Raw genomic sequence first — 21,256 nt, 5'->3', positions numbered from 1 at the left:
GGTGAGTTCTATTCTCTCGCTGCAGAACAAGAGGATGAATGCTGTTATGTCTGGTTCTAGTTTAGCAGCCCGCGGTTTTAGCTTTTTACATGCACATCCCTGCTTTATGTATTCTCCACGTGTTGACTTGTTTGTTTTCTCGCTGGCCAGGCGCGAACTGAACGGATGGGGGCCACCAAATAGGGCGTGAAATAATTCTGTCTCTTTCATCGAGACGATGCATGCCGTCTAAAATCGTGGACTTTTTCTAATTTACACAATGATATCCAGCTCTTGATGTCAGTATATTGTTATGGCTCTATGGATTATTTGCTGTCTTTTACAAAATCAATTCTGATGGCCGTGCGCTTTTATTTTTGCTTCCCCCACCAAAAAGCAACAAACAAATAACAAAATCCACATTCTTTCATCTCATTTTCTTTTTGTTAGTCTACTGGTTGTCTCCGTTTGCAGATTCGTGTAATTCACTTTCCGTGATTACTGTTTGCTACTCGATTCTAAGTTTGTCTTTCATTACTTGTCATTACAGCTGCTCGTCTTTCCCTTCTTAATGTGCTGTCAATGACCTTTGTGTCAAGCACTATGAGGATGCTCGGTCATGACCGTGATAAGTGGCTATATAAATCACGCGTTAATTGTTATTATTAATTGCTATATTTTCTTCCCGTTTTTAAGTACAGTAGTAGTAAGTGAAAACTAATCGGCCCAAGAAACTTTAGTACAACAGGAAAGGTTCACATCAACAGACGTTAGCCGCCTCACCCGACTTTCCCTGAACATCTGCACTTCTCGTATCTGATAAGCACACAGAAAGCTGGTCTGATTACTTTTTTTATGTATGAATGTGGAACTACTCTCAATTTCTAGGATACCACAGTTGTGTTGAGGCAACAAACGTTTTCATCGATGTGCATCTTGAGCACAGGCTGAGACTAGACACTGGCGAGTTCATCAAGGTAGAGTAGTGTTCACTACCCCAAGACTCCATCACCAACTCGCATCCTCCAGCACTCACACCAACAGATCCAAGAGAAAATATATCTTATTTATTTCGGTAAAATGTCAAATGAGATGATGATAACAGCCAAATGAAATGATTATGATGAAAGGCAACGGTGATCAAAAAGAGATTGTGAATGTTACAAGCTAGCGTACAGAAGGGCTATCTTGTTTTAATTAATGCTCTAGTACATCTGGTAATCAACCCAGGACGGTACTAAGTCCTGAACACGACGTTTCGGTCCAGTGAAGACGATAAACAATTTTAATAAGAAACCTGCTCACAGTGCTTGTGGCTTCACCAAGTTTAAAATGCAAAGATTGATAAGCTAAGTGGCAATGTCAGCACAGCTTAAAAAGCACAAAAATATAAAAACAAAGCAAGGGGCACCAAAGGGTATGTCTGGTAAAATCATACATTTTTCTTTCTCCAACGCAGGGCTCTCGTCACAAGGAATTCATTTCAAAATTATTAAAAATTGCCATTTTTGTCGATTATTAAATAACACAACAGGAACAAACCAAAGCCTTGTCAGTCTTAGCACGTTCAGGGGTAGATTACCAAAGACAAAAGTCTACAAACAAAGGAACAGCTTATTAAACTACCTCAAGGTTTTCAGTTATAAACAATATTACTCTTGAGGTAACGTTATCATGATGGACAAAAAAAATAATCTTATACCAACAATTGTAGTAAATAATCATACTACACAGCCTGATCTCAGATAATAGGAAATGAAACAGTTCCCACAACATAATTGTAAAATAATAACAATATTTCAATTATCTTTAAATGCGCCATCTGGTAGTGATGACTATTACAAGAGCAACTACAACAATAAATGATTATTGCAAGTCTTGGTGTACTTCAGTGTACCATTCACTACACTCACAAAGGCTTGTCGTTACATTCTAGTCTCTAATCTCTGCTTTGTAAGCTAAAGAGAAGTTACAAAAAAGCTGCAAATGAAAGAAGCAGTAGACCTCCTTATGACAGCACAGGACGTGCAGTATCATAAGTTCTGTAAAGCGCTCAGCAGGAAAATACTGCACATGGAAAGCATGTGACACCTGGATGTAATGGTGTCATACCTAGTCTTCATCTAAAGTCCAAAAATGTACGACATGTAACAAGGCTTTGCAGGCCGTCGCTCAAAAAGTGTGCAAATACTTGTTTCTCCAAATTGGACGTGAGCAAGCAAATAAGAAGCTGCTTATATGAAATTTCTCTCTTAGAGTATCATCAATGTCAAACAAGATACACCAAAATATGCCACAGTGATGAAAGTATCTATTTAGATTAATCCACTAGAATTATCTCAGATATTAAACAGACTGGGTTAAACTCCATCTACAGCAAGAAATTAAGTAGTAATCAAAATCAAAATCAAATCAAAACAGACTTTATTGTCTGCCCAGGAGGACAGAAATTTGTCTTTGCTCACATACCCATACAGACATTTAACAAACAGTTAGGAACAGTAAGCTATATTAATGATAATAAGCAGTATAATTACACTGAAAAGGACACAATTTAGATTACATGTGTCACATCACACTTATCTGCTTTAAAAAAAAAACGTAAATCACACCAAAAAAATAAGATGGTGATAAAAATTGGCGTTTTACTGGCCTGCTGCTTTTATATCACCAACAACATTTTGAGAGGGTCTACTGCATGGTATGCTAGTATGCTTTTAATCTTAAATGTTATGAGAATTTTGTCAGCAATTAAACAATCTGAACTATTTCAGCAGGAATCTGTATACAAAAACAGGCTAAGATTTCGGAAACTAACATATATCCTGAAGATCTCCATTTGCTACATGAGAAAAATGTCAAAAGTATACTAACCTGCTGAGACCCTATGCTCCTCAAGGAGTAACAAGGACTAAACTAAACATACTAACCTGCTGGACTGAGGACATTATTATTTTGTTTGGAAGGAGTAATACTTAAATAATAATTATAACTCTTAATCATTCCAAAAAGCATATACAATTAAGTCCTAAACCGAATTTGTTCACAGCTAACCAAAAGTAAATTCACTCTTAATTTCTCAGCAAGTAAAAAAAAAAAAATGGTTCTAATTCACTTGAAGCAGGAAAGTCTGTCTCTTGCTGACAGTGGGAGAAAACAAAATTAGTTAGCAAATCAGTATTGTTATTCAAGAAGATTCCTGCCTTTTCACTTAAGTCACTAAAGAAAAATAACTAAATTTCAAGGAAACTGAAAGCTTTTACTGCGCTTGATTTTGGAACAGATCCTTCAATCTTATGACCATGAACTGTAGGTACCTGCCTGTGGCTATTCATTCAAGAACCCTCTGCCAGAATAGTAGTCTAGACTACAACAATTCTTGGTGCTGAATGTCAGGGGCACGCCTTAGCTTCTTGATCATACTCTGCAGTCACAAATTGTCACAGACTTATTCTTCATTGTGGAATACATTTAGCAAATGGTGACATTACTCAACGAGTCTATATCAAAGATCACAAGTGCAACTAATATTAATGGCCAGATACTAAAAAAAGTTATCATTTCTTGCAAGTCTAGTTCATTCCTTTGGTATGCAAATTAACTCACGTATGGCTTAAACTAACATTTCACACATGAACCAAGCAAATAAAAGACAGTGGCCCCTGTTTAAAGCATATACATACAGTCATTCTTCTGATAACCAAAAATGAATCAATGTATCAGATGACTAGAAGTGAATATTTAATGTTTTCATGGCTTTGCATATATATGTGGATTGATTAGTGTCCCCTTCCTCTCCCCCACAAATAGAGAAAGAAAGCCCAATACATGACAACATATATTCAAACAGGTGTCTCCTTGTGATTAGAATTATCAGAAGAGTCAAACACACCCTCCTCTCCAACTGAACATGCATAAAGCAGCAGTTATCTTCAGAACTGTAGTCTTTCATTTTAGTATTGCCAACTGCATAAATGAACAGTGGCTGCAAGAAAAAAAGCCACTATTTTAACTTCTCATACTTACATACTACATTAAGATGTGTACTGATAAGAAATCCACTAAAAACTGTACTCAGTTAAACAATGACATTAAGCTACCTAATTGCATAAGATGATTCATGCAAGAAGACAGAGGTAGGAGCTTCTAATTACAGATATTACAGTTGAAAATTCTGGAATACACGGATTCTGATTTATTTCTGACTGTTTTGCTCATTTACAGCAACTCTTTCTACTGGTTCACTTTAGTGAATGTGACTCACTTTGTTGTTGCCTTGCTTTTGTTGGTGGTTTCTCTCCTCATGTTTTGGCTTGTGTACACCCTACTATATACATACTACCGGCAACACAGAGGTCATTACAACTCTCATTCATTACCCTTTCCTAAATACTGCAGCACTTTACTGTAATACTCATGTTTTGGCCTGTTGTACACCCTGTTCACACACTACTGGCAAGACAGAGGGCATTCCAGTTGTCACTTATTACTCCTCCCTAAATACTGCAGCAATTTACTGTAATACTTGATTCTTTATCCACAGAGCAGCCACAAGCTCATAAAGTAAAAAATAAATTTAAAAAATAAAAAATAAAGCAAAAGCATAAAGCAAAACTACCAACAGCCTTAGCCCACAAAATATAAAAAAAAGAGAATGATACAAAAAGTGAATTATTTTGTTAGTTTGAAGAACCAACAATATCATAGACTGAATTAAACAGCTGTTCCTTATCATAAGATGAAGAAGAAAAATCGGTTGCCAGACCAGTAAGCAGGTAGGTACATGCATGTACTGACTGGGTGCATACAAAAGGCACTGATAACATGATGCACAACAGCATACAGTATATCTCTCAGAAAACAACATAAGCAATTGTGGAGAAAAAGTGAAAGTAAGAATCAATAAATACAGATCATTAATACAAGCTCTCTCTCTCTCACTATCTTTTGAACAGGGAAGGGCAATCCCTTACCACAGACCTATGCATATATATATATAAGTGTATTGGGTGAATGCATGTGTGAGAATGGAAGTGAAAGAGAGAGAAACAAAGAAACAGCATGCCATCATCTGTTGAATCAGTGTAAACCAATCCTTGAGGAACAAGCTGGTTCATACAGAATTTATGGGCTGATTGCACATTAATTATTCCAAACTCTATATTACATGAAATTTCAGTTTTAAATAGGTAGAAAAACTGTACATCTGCATATTACTATTGGTTTTTCAGCTTATTCTACCCATCATTTTGAAATATTTTTGTTATACTGCACAAAAAAGGTAGCATGTATTATTCTGCCTGCTGTAATAATGACAGAGTGCTAACTTACATACTCCTCTAATCCTAAGGAAAACTAATTTTGTAACTAAATATATTCTGGAATCTGTCCTAACATTTACAAGACATACTAGAATGTAAGAACTAAGGAAGAAGGATCATTAATACGGAACATTATGTAACAAAACTCTTATAACTAAATTGCACTGACACTTTCAGCATTCAAATTTTGTGTGGTCCTGTGACTCACTCTATTGCTGAAAATCCTAGCAGTTGTTTGTAAATAATGTCTCTGACAGTTTGTCCCTGAGATCTGTTGCTGTAGGTTCACATGCTAGATGTCACTGGTGAGGGGGCAGTCTTGCAGGATGTTCTGGGTTCTGAATGCCTGTGCTGCAGACATTCATTTGTGCTGCAGATTTTCAGAAGATACATGTAAGACAGCCTCCTGCACTGGCATGTTCTAGGGTAGACAATGACATCATGTTGCCACTGCTTGAAAGTCTCTCCTATGATATCAGCGCCATACCGTTTCTTCCAGTTTTGGTGATATCTGCTGATACTCTAAAGTACACTAAGATGATGAACACAAACTATGGTAAAAATTTAGACTGGATATCTATGGAACGCTTAATGAGTCTTGGTGTTTAGGGAGATGCTGCAAGAATTGCACAACTGATAAAAATCATGATCCATTTTTAAAGACACTAGAATGGAGGATCAAAATGACATCTATATTCCACCACCCCAATAGTTTTAAGGTGAGAGAGAGAAAAGGAAAAAAAACTGATTTCTCAAGAACATCACAGCTTTTGCTTGAGTTCTGAATCATATTTATGTGGAGAAAATATTCAAGTGAGCCTTGAATAGAACTTGTGCCAATTTGGACCCAGGCTTCCTGTTGTAAGAATGCAGTTCAGAAAAAGATGCAGGCAATGTTAGCTTCACCAAGTACAACTTAAAACTGGTTACTAGAACTTGGCTCATTGTTTTTAAACTAAACAAAATGAAAGAATAAGACTGAATAAACAATAATAGTAACATTGTTTACTAATATGGGTTTGTAACGGAAATGAATTTATTTTGTACAGTCAATATGATTTCTTTCAATCATGGTGACAGAAGTTCCAAAAAAGTTTTGTAACTGTACTAGTGGGTGCTTTTTGTTCACACAATTAAATAATGCTGATTTCTGACTTACAAGTGCCATGAAAGGGCTTGAGGTGGCAATCATGACTTTGAGATTCTAGAAAACAGATAACTCCTTCCCCTCATTTACAAGACATAAATAAATATATTAATATCTCAATTTTATTTGCAAAAATTACATTCTATTTTTGTTACGTTTGCTTGTCATGAAGATAAAATCTGTCCAGCATCTTATGTCATCAAGAGATTTTAACCACATGTAACCACTGGGTTTACTAATGTCATGCACAGAATTTGACTTGTAAGTGATGGCATCAGTTATATTAGCTTTTACATGTTCAAAAACTACAGTGTAATTTGTTGCACATACTGATTGTACATTTTATGTACATATTCTTGCACATTGAGCAATTTCATCCATTTTCGATTTTCACAGCTATTATTTTCAAAACGGTTAGTAATATTCATGCAAACATTCACTAATGCTGAAAATGCAAGAATACACTCTCTCATTTCCCAATATATATCCTTAAAAAAAAATCAAAATGCATATGCCATAAACTGCTTAAAAACTTGAATCACAACTGCAAAGATGCATTAACATGCTATTTTATAAACATATTGTGTAAGCATTTTTAAGCATTATCAAGCATTTTTTATGTATCTGGAGAAACTAAGACACTCCAAATTCTTGTTAAGTACGCATACACGATTATACTGCAACAATAATTTTACACAAACAGCTCATTCTTGCATTAAGCATTTTTTAAAACCCTTACTCAACAAATCACATTTGGGTATTTAGCATGAATTTAAAACAACTGGTTTCAAAAATACCTCGTTAGAACTGAAAACAGCTGCAGCCAAATTCTGTGCATATGATCTGCAGAGCTTTTTCCTTTTTCATGACTGCTATATGGCCTTTTATATAATATTGAACAATTTTTGTTAAAAAAAAATCTCCAATTAACTCTTTTGATGATAGAAAAAGGCAATAGTGTGGCACAATCATGTGAGGATTACTTGAAGTTTGACCAGCAGCCCACCTCTTCCTTCCAGCCTTTTTAAAATGCACTTATAACTTTGTAACAAAAAAAAGTTGATGAATAAAATACAGATATTACAACAGATAATATGATATCTGCCTTTGATGCTTTTTAGCATCGTTTCAAACTGAAAATACTGCTTAACATACATATTGAATACTTATTATAAGCCTGTAATACAGATTTCATATATATTTAATATTTGGGGATGAAATGATCTGATAATGAAAAAGTTCCTGTTCCAAATTTTTTTTTGTAGTTCATCAAGTAATCATCTGCCACAAAATAGGACCTAAAAAAAAAAAGCACTGGATAGCAAAATGTTGCTGTAAAGAAGCCACCTATTTGCTAGAAAACCTGTAAACCTCAAATGATAGCACCACCTACATAAAAACTATTGCCCACAAAGAAAGTTATCATCTGATTTATAGAGTTGTTATACTGCTTCTCATTAGACTAGAAAAATCTGAAATTGCATTGTCAACATAAATATACTATGAAACTATTTCTATTTATTTGCAAAACCTTCCCATTAACTATTAGAATTTTGACTCCATTAGGTCAAGAAAAAAAATCACTTGCTGGCCTTTATTAACTTGACCAAGACAAAAATAAGCAAGATGTGCAGCAAAGGGTCAGTGGCGTGGGAACCAGGGGCGCAGCTGCCCCCTCAAATAAGATACTGAAGAAACAAGAATGTGAATATTGTTCACTGTCAGCATCCCACAAAAGCCAAGCATCTTCCTATATCACTGGGGGCTGGTGGATAGAGAAGAGTAACAATAATCTGTATTCATCTTTTGTTAAATTTAAGTTCATCGTCAACTAGTGACAATGGTAAGATGCTAGCAGGTCACACAACGAGGACATATATATATATCACTGCTGAAATAATAAAGAGAAAGATCTTAACAGTACTATATACCAAACAATCTAATAGAACGTTCCTAACATTACAAACACAATTTGTCACTTAATGGTGGAAAGGGTTTAAAAAAAGGCAAATAAAGCTAGCACACATCTTTATTGCTATTATCCAACTCCATTATGTCAAAAAGTGAATATTTTCTGCAGCTCTTATCAGCAACAGGCAAAAGCTTAATATGCAATAATTCATGCAGTAATTGCACTGCAACCATAAGAACCTGTTCCCAACATTTAACAGCTTTCTTTTTGCAATACTTGAATAACACAATGTACATTATTAAAGGTTAATATTTGAACACCTGTACACACCTTCATTATCATCAAAATATTTGCATTACTTCTATTATAAATATTATGCCCTGAAATGAGTGGGTGCATTCACAAATTTTCACATCTGATTGTCAAACAGAATGTGCCCACCTAATCTGACTAATCTTTATACCATTTGGTTCTATCATCAGTTTCCAGTCATACCCTATAAGAACAAAATCCACAACCCTTCCTGATTCAACAACAATTTGATAAATCAAAACACAATAGCAACAGCAACAATAACTGCTTGTTCAGCATGATACATGGTGAGAAAGCTAAGAATAGTCTTCTCCTACAGAAAGGCAATGCTGACATTAGAAAATATTACAAAGGAAGGAAATCTTCAGGTGACATAAGCAGCACTTTTATAGCTGCAAACAAGTTAATGTAACGTTCATTATGAGATGTTCACAGATTTATTACTGCTTGTGAAAACCACTCTTTACTTGGTGCCAGGACTATATACAGTAACTTCTTTAAGGTATTACCTTTGTCTCATTTTCTCTCTCTCTCACACACACACACTCACACATACATGAAACTGCATCCAGCGTGTTTACTGCAAACTGCTTTATAACTCGCCTTTGCTTGCTGCATGGTGCCAGTCTCATTGCTGTCAAGGCCTAACTTGGAATCTCTATAGTCTCATAATGTGCCAATGCATCCTCCAGCTTTTTGGTCATCTATTTAAAACAGGAACAATATTTCTCATTGTATACATTGTTTAAATTTGCTGAACTTGAAGCAGCGTCTTTGAATTATGCCATAGACTTCCTAATAAACCTAATGTTATAATGTCTTAAACAGATGTTCTAGAAAAATGTTCAATGAAGGTAATAGTAAAAAATAAAAATATGAGATGAACTTTGGCATCCAATAGTCAATCTCTGAGGCATGTAAGATCTTATTAGAAGAGAACTGTATAACAAACAACCGGATAAATCATAAAAAAAACTATTGCTTTCACTGGCCTCTTATTGAAGCAAAAACAAAAGTTACTGTCCTGGTCAACAGAATGTCAAGATCAAGGTATGCATATTAATATAAATGGAATGTGAAATATATGCTACAACTTTACATCAAAGCCATGAAACGATGGAAATGATTTTTTTTTAAAAAACCCACAAACATTTAAACTCACATTTTTGTAAAATTTGATCTGTGACTGAAGGTACATCTGCATCATCAGCTTGAAATCTTTTGTCCGCTCTGCTTGAAAGTGGTTCATTTCTGCGAGGGTGCCATAGGATATTGTGCTTGCACGTGCCATCACTTTCCTCAGCTCATCATCTGTCAACTTGCTTTCTTCCTTTAGTTTCACACACTCCTTTGCTTTTCCCACAGTTCCCTGATTACACAAAAAAAGCAATTTTTTTAGTAGTTGCTCTCTCGAAAAAATACTTGGTGGTCCATTTGACTGTCATGTGATGCAGAAGAAAGGAGTTGAGGAGGATGGGTGTTAAAAAGGATCTTACCTCATGCATCTTCAGAACATCAGGATAGGTCTGCAATATGCCTTTGTACTCATGCAGGGAGTCCAGGAATGGGTAGGCATCACACGGTGGCTGCGAGATAAAACAACAGTAAAATATAAAGTTTTCAAAGTAATGTTAATTCTTTTATTCTTTCGCCTTTTTCCAGCTTCCTTATTGTTTTCTGCAACGTCTAAATAAACCAGTTTCCATAAACACTAATTTTATTATAGTCTACATTCATCCCTCAATGCTTACAACACAACGTTAATTAGAATATATATTTTGCTAAAGGGATACTATTAGTAACAACCATTTCTGATTTTCACTGTTTAAATATTTTTCAACTTTGTAAAATACAGAACATTTTTTACAAGTCCATCCCATAAGCAGGTCTAGACTGACCTGAATGTGGTTCAATGCAAGCATAAATGATTTGCAAGGTCAACTTCAGACATAAAGCTTGCTGAAAATTACATCTTCATGTAAAAAGTCTTCCTGATAGTCAAACACTACCTGTCTCTCAAACATGACACCAATGTCATTGTAAGCATCTCCAGTGTGATCTATTGCTGCTGTTAGTTGCCTTGATGCTGCAAAGAATGTCAAAATAGTGGAATTGAATAGAGGAAAATGTCTTTGCTTCATGTGACAAAATACACAGAGACATAAACACAAAAATTCACTTTTTTTACAAAGCTAACATTTTGTTATACTCAAAAAACTATCTTTGAATAGTTATCATCTCCCACCTCCCTCCCCTCCAAAACAATTTACCTTCATGTGTGTCCATGTTGAAAGTCGCTGCAAGCTGCTTGAAAGCCGTGCCTATTTTTGTGTACTCTCTCTTAAAAGCTGGAAATTAAAAAAAAAAAGTTTAAAATAATTTATTGGCGATATTGTTGAGTGTACAGCTACATACAATGTTTCAGTTGTATACTCACAACTTGAATGCTTCATTGATGCATTCTGAGTTGCAGTAATCATAAGCTAAACCCAAAAAAGTCAAGGTACAATTCCTTACAGCACACACATACAGATCTATAACCACAGATAATTAAAACAAAACTAAAAGATTTTTTGAAAGTCTTTAAAAAAGAAAGTGAAGTCTTTCTATATGACTTGCTTCCACAACAGCAAATGTCTTCACAGCTACAATGTTTTGCACACTGTAATGCGACTGGGCAGTGTCACTAAACACATCATGCTGTACCTAAATAAATGAATATATAAGGGAAGAAACTGTTGTTTCTTCATTGTAAAAACAATCCCTGAATAACTTCCCTTTAGGAGCTAAAGTAGTCAATCAGGTATTTTGTTATTTTGAAAGTATGCAATGAATCAGTTAGTCAAGAGCCATGTTTGAGATGGTTGAAAGTTGCTCGATTTGACATGAATTTGTATTTCAACAGCCAAAAATGACAATGGCAGTATTTGAAATCTGATGTATATTTGGCTATTCTAAATGTTCAATCATGTTGCTTTCATATGCACTGAATGAGTTAAGGAAACGATGAAAACAGAAAAACAAGGAAAATGAAATTTTTTTCCATAAAAAATTACATACGCCCCATTTGCTTTTTTGCATAATCCAGTATTATTGAGTGCACTTGCTTAACATTGTCTGTCATGCCCATCACAAACTTGCAGAATACCTCCATCCTGGCATCTCTGTAAGTTTAAACAGCTTCTATCAGTGAAAGACACAATAATTACATGCATTTGTGCACACATGCACATGTATATACACATATAAATGACACAAAACTTAAGACAATGTATGCATTATGAGTTTTTAAACCTTTATCATCTATTCAGACAAAATACAGAAAAGATATACATAATAGATGGGGAAAAAATTAGAAAGTAAACTACTACCATGATATAAAATAAAGTTGTTTATGTATACTCATTATATTAATGACAAAAAAGATAATTAAAGGCAGCAATAAAAATGCCTTATTAGGTACCAGGAAGAGATAAAACAGAGTCCTTTAATTGCCTTTTATAGCCAAGAGAAAATTGAAAAGCAATGTAATTTGGATGAGATACATCACTTCTATAACCAGGAGAACAATCAAAAGCAGATTACTTGGGTCAGGTACATTACTTACACATCTCGCATATCCATTTCTTGCGGTGGAGGACTGAGTGTCAAGAAAAATTTGAAGCCTTGGTACTCATCCTTTTCTGCTTTTCTCTTGCCTTGCTTCCATTTCTGACATAAGATAAATGCAACAGATTTATGCATAGTATGTAACTGGAAAGATGACAGTCATGAAAAAAAATCACTATGAATAAGTGACTGACACAAAAACCAAACCAGACATATTTGAAGGAAACATGCAGCTGGAATATATGAAACACTAACAATTCTGTTTGTTGTTCCAGAACTGAATTCTCCAAACGGCACATAGACCAGTTGCAGGCAAAGGGAATGATGAAAGTATAAGAAACACAAGTTGTTCAGTTGTCTGCAGTATGAGATCCTAGTCTCGACACAGAGCACAGGTAAAGCTACTTTCAAGTTGCTGTTCTTTTACAAAAGACAAATGTGCAATCAATTTTGCAGACTAATATTTGCAAATCTGCAAGATTACAAGCATATCACAATTCACAGTTTTACTATTTGAAGATTATTCTGTACTGTACTGAGTTATGAACCAGGTTTATCTCTAAAGCCCTTGATCTTTCATTATGTCTTATTGAACAAATTCTGGATGTGAGAAACTACATGTTGGGAACAGATCCTTCAATCTTATGACCATGAACTGTAGGTCCCTGCCTCTGGCTATTCATTCAAGAACCCTTTGCCAGAATGGTAGTCTAGACTATAACAATTCCTGGTGCTGAATAAGAATTCCTAGGAGCAACTAATGACAGGGTGTCTTTATCAAGTGCTGACTTGCAGATGAATTAAATGCTCTAAACTAATAAAAACACCATCAAAGCAACACCACGCGCACATACCTTGTCATCTGTACAGGTTAGGAAGTGCAGGAATACTTCAGAGCGACTAATGAGAGGGTGACGGACCATGCGATTGATCCACATTTGTAAAAATTTCATTCGTTCTTGCACAAAATCTTCCTCATATCGTCCTGAAAGTTAGTATACAATAATCTACATTACCACCTGAGTAAGAGCATTTGAGTTGACAAACATGCAGTTAAGACACCTTAATAAATCTGCATACGGCAGAAAATGAATTTATCCCTATTTGTCCAGTTAAGGCCTTAAAGACCAACCCGAATGGTATGCATCCAAAACTCTTCTGTTAATTTATTACTATTTGCTAGCAAAGTCCTCAACTTGCACCTGCAATCAACAAGCACTGCAAACAGTGTACTACATCACACTAGTGTACAATTCCCAAAGTTGCCACCAAACACAGAGAGACAATGAGTGACATTTCAGATCATTCGGACTCTGAAAGACTGTATTTATCGTGCTATAATAGTATTTTTCTAGAACTGGAGGAAACTGCACAAATAAAGCTTCATATTCCTTCGGTTCTGAAAAAAACCTGCTACAAAAACATGATAAATGCATACGTTGAGCGTTTGTATCCAAAAGGTCACTCATTTTTTTGTGTTTGGTGTTGACTGCTGGTGAATGGTGAAATTGCCAGCAATCAACACGAACCATGAATGACTATATTAATATTTCCAATACTTCAGTCTGTTTTCACTGTACACAATTTTTGCAAATTTTGTTTAAAACAACCTCACATTCGAAAATTTAGATAAAAAGATAACCCTCTACTAAGATATTAAGCACATGCAAACAAGATCTGAAAAAAATTTCACACTGATTGTTGTAAGACATAAAACTGAAAATGGAAAGATACCATAAACAAAATTTTCGAACAATCTGTTATAAAATGGTAGCAAGTTACATCTCACTGAAGAGCAAATAATTATTTTAACCAATTAACAAAGGCTATAGACATTCCTCCAACAAGTCAAAACAAATACTTGGCAAAAAAGAGATTTGACTGCCTTTCTTCAAACAAACTGCTAGTTTTTTAAATTCCACTGAAACTTCAGCTTTGTCCATCAACAGTACTCATCTATGTGCAGTTATAACTTCAGCAATCCAACTTTGAAATTGGTAACCTTAACTGCCTCCTTCAACTTTAGGAAAGTCATTTTCACCAGGCCAGACAGATCACAACAAATAAGTCTGTGATCTTAAACATTGACTAAATAATCGGTAACTATAATGAATGTCCAGTCTTGGTGTTAGTCTTTTTTTACAATTAAAGCTAGTTTTTACCTACAGATCACATTAATCTGCTTGCAACCATAGACAAACATCTATCATACCCACAATGAGGTCATGGCTAAAATTTACAGCTTTACAGCTTAGGTTTATGTCACCTATATCTACCAATATCTGCAGTAAAATGTAAACCATTTGGGTTGGTCTTTAAGGTTCACAATGTCTACATTGCCTCTTTGCTAGCTAAGGCAGCTGTGATGCACTCATAACATTTGACAGGTCCTAAGCAGTGACTACTGAATAAGGCTATTGAGTTTAGTCAGCATCTGCCTATACTTATTGTAAAAGGGTAATCTACATAAATGCTTTTAGATGCACTTACTACAGGTCAACAATAAGCAACTAAATAGCACTACATGGAGAACTCCATTTAGCATGTTTTTTTTGGCTGTTTGCATTTTGAAGGACATTAAATATATCAGCATAATTAATGGGGTGACATGTTAACAGCTGTAAATTCTCTTACCTGTTACCTGCTTGTCTGGCAGAGGAGGAATAGGCACACAAATAAACTTGGCTTCCAGTCGTTCATGTAACCAGTCGAAATGCTTGTATCTCCGACTCACCTGTATTTGGCTGAACTGAGGAAGAACACAACCAAAGAATGCATTATATACATCATTTATAATAATAATAAAGTTGATTTAAATAGCGCTTTACCCCACCATCAAAGGCAGGTTCAAAGCACTGTACAAAAAGAACACACAAAGCTGATTTTGGAAGCAAAGTTGATTGTAAGCCCAGTTAGTGTAGCTACTCCTGTCAAAAATAGTATGAACGCCATCAGCATATATGCAATATATAGTTTTCTTGAACTTTCGTAGTTGACAGAATAAAACAATATGAACAGAATAATTTTTTGAAATGTGAAAAAAAATCTGTAAATGTGTTTCAAATTTTGTTAGTTCTTTTATTAGCACTGAGTTAGTGCTGTCTAATCCATCATTCATTCTTTTATGAAATTTATACATATATTATATAAAATTCCATGAAAGTTGTTCAGAATATGTAAAAATATTGATAACTTACAGAAGGTGTAAGCTGGTAAGCTATAAAGCTTTTTAGGCCTTTCATTTTCGATTCCTTTTTGGGTGATGCAAGGGTACACGTGTATGGACTATCCTGGTGTTGCCAAACAGGCCCATCTACAGTCTCCTGGAATCATAGGCACTTCATCATTATAAAGACACATTGACATTCTTTTATGTTTGTAGACAGAACCTCATAAACTGTATAAAAAAAATAAAATAAAAATTTCAAATCATCTCACAAAATAAATTCAATTTAAACATAAACTTTAAAAACATTATGTGAAGCAAGAAATTAAAAATTGAAAAAAAAATGTTTTTTGTAGACAAATGATAAAAAGTGGCAAACTAGCTAAAAATATCTGTCATTAACAGAGTACTCTGACTATATCTCTTTCACCAGCATCTTTTCTTTCTGAAACCTATTATGAATTATAGTATAATACAATTGCAGAAGTATCATACATGTTGCTTTTAGCTTCACTTCTGTTTGAAGGTGTAGCATACCAAATACCAAAGTACAATATATTCAACATAACGACTGTCATTTATCAGGTCCCCCAACCCCCCGCCCCCTCAAAAGAAAATTAAGTGCACAGCTAAAGTTTCTAATTTTGGAAAGGACTTTCCTTAGTTTGGCTGTTACTATTACCTGATCTTGTAAAGCTGAGGAAGAAATAAATTAACTCAAGAAATTCACATTTAAGAAGACACAGCTTTCAATCTCTTTTTATTATGAATTAACACCTAATATATACGGACACATGCAAACTGAATTTCTATTCGTGTAGGTGGCCATAGAAACATCAAACCATGACATACCACAATACGAATGCGATCACTGTCTGGCACATTAGTGTCCACTTGACCCATCATAAAAGATTCACCCCCTGACTTTGCAAAATGGGAAAATCTTTGAAAAAGGAAATAATTATTAATACCTTCAACAGGAAAAAACATTTCTTAATCAAAGTTTACTATTCAAATATGTTGTCAGGTAACAATGGCCTGTTAGGGGATGACGAAAGACTTGCAATAGTTTATCCTTATAATCACTATGAAAAAGATGTTCTAACAGGCAATGTCTTCAGTTACAATGAATTATGTATTTAGATCTAAAGTATGTGCTGGGATCTTGTGTTTTCAGACTGTACAATTTACCCACTAAAAAAACTGAAAAATTTCTTAGACTTAAAGAATATCTTTCAAGCTATAATTTTTGTTTAAAAATAAGTTGTTGACAAATTTGTACTATTACTGTCACTTTTTGAAACTTTTTAATATTCTTAAAATAACACCTGTTTTTGGGGGGGGACATTTAACCTATGTGCATCAAGTGTAAAAAGCAAATGTATTTCACTGATCATACCTGTTAAAGCTGCTTCTGACAGTGCCATATTTAGATGTCTCTCCAGTTGGTGACAGTTGCTTGTGTTCGCGTCTGGGTGCTGAAAGTCCAGAACCACCTTGGTATTGTAAATCCTACAAAAATGATATGGAACAGTATTGTTAACATTCTCACTGTTCATTCTTACTTGATCACTGCTTGACACCTACACATCTACAAGTAATGCTCAAGTAAAAGTCATAAAGAGTAAATAAATATAGCATTATTAACATAGCAGCTAACTGCACACCCAGTCATTATCTAGGCCATCCTGCTTTACCTGGCCAATGGATGAACTTAGTGCGCCTGTTGTAGAATCACCATCATCACTGTCCCAGTCTTCATCCCATTCCTCATAACTTGCTTGTGGCTCAAGATGTGAATCGCCACCTCCTGGTCTCCCTCCTCCTCCATCATGTGGACCATTAGAATATCCTCCTGCTGGAGGCAATGATGGGGCAGAGGGCGCTGATGTGGGCACTGGAGGTGGAGGCGGAGGGAATGCTGGTTCTGGTATGGATAAAATCTGAAGATAAAAAAGATAAATAAAAACCATGTCAGTAAATAATTAAGACTGTGAAGTGAGTAAATAATCAAAACTGCAGTAAGTAAATAATAAAGAATCCCCCAACATCCCAGCCTACATCAATCACAGATAGCTGATTATTAAAGTATCTGCACAAATGGTAGAAACTATTATAATGATAACTTTCTTTTTCTTTTTTTTTTTGAAGAACATTTTCAAGAAAGGATAGCTTAAAATGAAAAGTGCCTCCACCTTTTAAATTTATATTTAACTGCCTAATAAGATTCTTCCAACTCTATCAACACATTTCAGGCCTGTCCTCTATACATGTACTGATCATATTTTCATAATTATAAAATCAGTATTTATTTCTAAAAACCATTTATTCTGCTAGGCTAATAAATAACACATCATGAAGACAGAAGAGAAAAAGCAAAGGTCACTTCTGAAACTTACCTCCACATAGGTCTCTGGGATGAGGCCTTGTTGACCCGAGGAGTCTTTTCCTTCCCACCATCCATCGCCAATGTCCTGCATATAGAAATCCCTCCTAGGTAGCTAAGTCATACATTTTACTTATAACTAGAATCAACTATGTGTACCTAAACCCAAATACAACTAGAGACTTTGAGTAAAGCTTACTTCCATAAAATCATGTGATACTACAGCTCCTGAATCTTTGTTGTGGGATCAAATAACCACATACATAATGACAAGTGTTTTGGTATGCCTTTTATTACTGTCTTTAGTAACAAAGAGGCAATGAGGTCAGTCAGTCTACAGATCCTTTGCTTAGTTTGTTTTTTTTCAATAATTTCAATATGCAAGGGTTTTTTTATGTACAGTTTATGTCAAGTTAACAAAAAAAAAAAAAAGAATTTGATGAAATATAAAACTATGCAACAGAATGTGCATGAAATAAGCCATAAACAGGACGCATCATTCCTTAGTCTGCTGAGTGTTAAATGTCTAATAATCAGGTCTGTGCAAAAGACATATTTCTGAAATTAGACTGGGAGAAAAGGAAATTATATGCTGTTTGTAAGCATCATCGCAAACACTATAAATCTGAAAGCCTCTAAATGACATGATATAAATACTGTAATATAAAAGATTTCTATCTTCCCTCAACAAGTTAGGTGCTAGGGTTAATACTTCAAGGGCAGTGGTATGACAGATCTTTTTTCAGCCTATAACTGGGTAAAAAAAAAAAATCAAGTAACAAAATACCTGTCGTATAATAGTAAGTATATCACCGGCTCGAAAAGTGAGCTCCCCATTATCAGCGTCACCTTCAAAATCATACAAGCAGTTGGCCTGAAAAAAAAATCGAAGAATTAAATTCTTTGTCTCCTCCATTTCTTTCTTTCTGCCCTAAATGAAAGCAAGAACTAAATACACAAGGAAGAGCTCAAATATCCAGACCTATGTAAAAGCACATTCATGTATGCTGATTGTAGCAATCATCTAGCAGCAAGTTTCATATGCTGTACCTGTTTTTTTAAAACCCCTTTTACATCATACAACTTGTCTACAATAAAAATCTAAGTACTATAAGCAACATAATGTAGTTCAGTATTTTAATAATGTTCTAATATAATTAGAATTATTTATTATTAGCTACAAGATTCTTTACAATCTGTTAAGGTATTACTGAAGAAATAGACACTTTGACAAGGACATGAAAAATATTTGAATCAATGAACTGAATGACAAATAGACAATCACCTCTTAGCAGTCTGATTATTGAAAGAATATGTATTTAAAAGATAATAAAATTCACCCAAAAGCAACTGTTTTTCCTATGAAGTGACAAATTTCTTCAAGATTATATATAAAAGATTTTAGGATCAAACATTCATTCATGTTCATTTTTTTTAATAATGAAATATCAGAAGGTAACAAGGGAGGAAAAGTATACCTGTATGTTAATTCTGGATTAAGCTTGCAGCTATCAACATATATTCATGTCTACTGTGCTATCAAAGATCATGACTGATAGGCTGTAAAATAATGCCCAGGGGCCATGAGGACAGTGTCATTAAAAGGGGTTCGCTTTGTCCAGGACATGTCATGTGGAACACAGAGCCAAACTCTCTCCTTTCATCACATTTCAACTTCCCTAATCACACCTGAGACCTACTGTGTTGGTAAAATTGCAACGGTTTGGAAAGATTGTCAAAAGCAAGGCCTTGAAACCACCAGACCAGTTAATGGAGCTCTTTAGAACAGTACATCAGTGCATTTAGCGAATCCATCTACTTTGATCAGCCATTTATAACTGCAGCTCAAAAAGTAGAGGTATATGACATAGTGTACAAAAAAAATATCTCTAGCAGTAGTGTTTATGGCCCATTTGAGCTTTTCAAGAAGGCACGTGAGAAAACCAATAAACAAGGCCTTACAGTGGTCCAGTTTGGACAATACAAATGCACACGTAAGTGCTTTGGTCAATGCAACTCATGATGCAGCTGAGCAAAGACAATGAACTGGCTGTGTACTTTCGTGATACTTCAAGGAAAGTGTCACTGAGTACAGATACAGAGTGCATGAAATTGCAGGCGTCATGTAAGACAGGAACACCTAAAATTTAATGTACTCTGTATCTGTACTCTGGCTCAGACTGTAAAGAAGGTGATTTCAAAAGAAGTAAATTGCGAAAGTAGGAATGTATGATAACATACTGGGCAAGTTACTGTAGCATGAGTCATTTCAGATAATTTCACAACTCCAGTACACTGATGAGCATTAGGTTTTTAAAAATGCTGTGTGTAAAATCTTTCTTCCGATACACAAAAAACAAAATGCCGAAATACATTGGCGATACGACAGTGTCGGGTATTGCTATTCGATAATTGATTCGATCAGGCTTTAAAATGGGATTAGTTTTCAATGCGATTACTTCGATTTTAATTAGTTCAACCTTAATTCACATTTATACTTTTCACGTTGATGTGTCTCAAAACCATAACTCATTTTCGTTTCAATGCTATTTACTAAAAGTAGCTAATATTACATTAATATTTTGAGCTATGAAAATGAACGCGATTAAAACTCCCCAGGTGTTATGTGTATGATCTGGGGCATTAGGCAATAGCATGATGCAGTTGGGTTATATTTACACATGACAATATTTACTTTCCGTGTTGGTTGGTTTCAGTAAGACTTATGACAAGCGCAAAGTAAAAGGGAAATTATAATACCATAAAGAATCGTTTAAAGTTAGGTGGGAGACGGTTAATTGAATAACTCATCGGTGGGCGTTTACTTCCTCAAATTCTTATACTTACATGTAACTAGATAATGCATAGGATTTAGGGCACTTATATGAAATCTTTATATAATAGACAGGTCTAAATGTTTTAAAGTCTGGTACAATTCAGGTCGTTAATAATGGACTTGGACCTGACTGCGTTGTCAATAATGATCTTACCTGAATCTCCGCCATCTTCTCTACTCTCAGTAGTTGTTGTGACGTCAGGTACAAAGCATTCTGGGACAATGTCCGCCATTTAATTGACCACGCTTACGGACGCTCACGTTGCTATGACTGCCGAACTTACTCGCGTACGCGTGCGCGCGTATGTGGTTGTGTAGGTGTGTAAGGGGTTTCCCTGAATTCTCTCCTAATACACATACACACATAAACAAACAGAACGAATAAGCATGTTAGCAATGATTATTAGTTACCATGGATTCCAAGCTGTTCTTAACTGGTTTTTTTCTACCCAGGAAGGAAGTCATAACATTAAATTCTATAGAGGCTTATATATTTTTGCTAACATAGTAATTTCAAGTATATAGAAAATTAATATTGCGAAAAATTACGAAATTATTTGAACGTTAATTCTGTCATCAGAAGTCTAC

General features: G+C 35.0%; 2 protein-coding genes across 3 annotated transcripts in view; one reads left to right on the top strand and one right to left on the bottom strand.

Annotated features, from left to right (window-relative positions):
- Nucleotides 1-21,256, top strand: part of LOC112559768 (NSFL1 cofactor p47-like) — a 38,167-nt gene that overhangs the window by 8,582 nt on the left and 8,329 nt on the right. For both annotated transcript variants that reach the window (XM_025231159.1, XM_025231160.1), the window contains exon 2: nt 12,556-12,675. The gene's annotated coding sequence lies outside the window, so the exon portion shown is untranslated. The remainder of the gene's footprint in view (nt 1-12,555; nt 12,676-21,256) is intronic.
- On the bottom strand, nt 1,032-20,920 carry LOC112559767 (sorting nexin lst-4-like). Its single transcript, XM_025231155.1, has 16 exons — nt 20,823-20,920; nt 18,620-18,706; nt 17,846-17,920; nt 17,144-17,389; nt 16,846-16,958; nt 16,299-16,389; nt 15,478-15,603; nt 14,915-15,029; nt 13,135-13,265; nt 12,279-12,382; nt 11,732-11,835; nt 10,942-11,019; nt 10,681-10,757; nt 10,168-10,257; nt 9,834-10,040; nt 1,032-9,375 (listed from the first exon to the last, which is right to left on the bottom strand). The coding sequence occupies exons 1-16, from the start codon at nt 20,835-20,837 to the stop codon at nt 9,316-9,318; spliced, it is 1,719 nt and encodes a 572-aa protein (XP_025086940.1). The 5' UTR covers nt 20,838-20,920; the 3' UTR covers nt 1,032-9,315.

Source organism: Pomacea canaliculata, linkage group LG3 (assembly GCF_003073045.1).
Source record: "Pomacea canaliculata isolate SZHN2017 linkage group LG3, ASM307304v1, whole genome shotgun sequence".
NCBI lineage: Eukaryota > Metazoa > Mollusca > Gastropoda > Architaenioglossa > Ampullariidae > Pomacea > Pomacea canaliculata.
The sequence above is the reverse complement of the archived record's forward strand: the minus strand, read 5'-3'. Positions and strand labels throughout refer to the sequence as shown.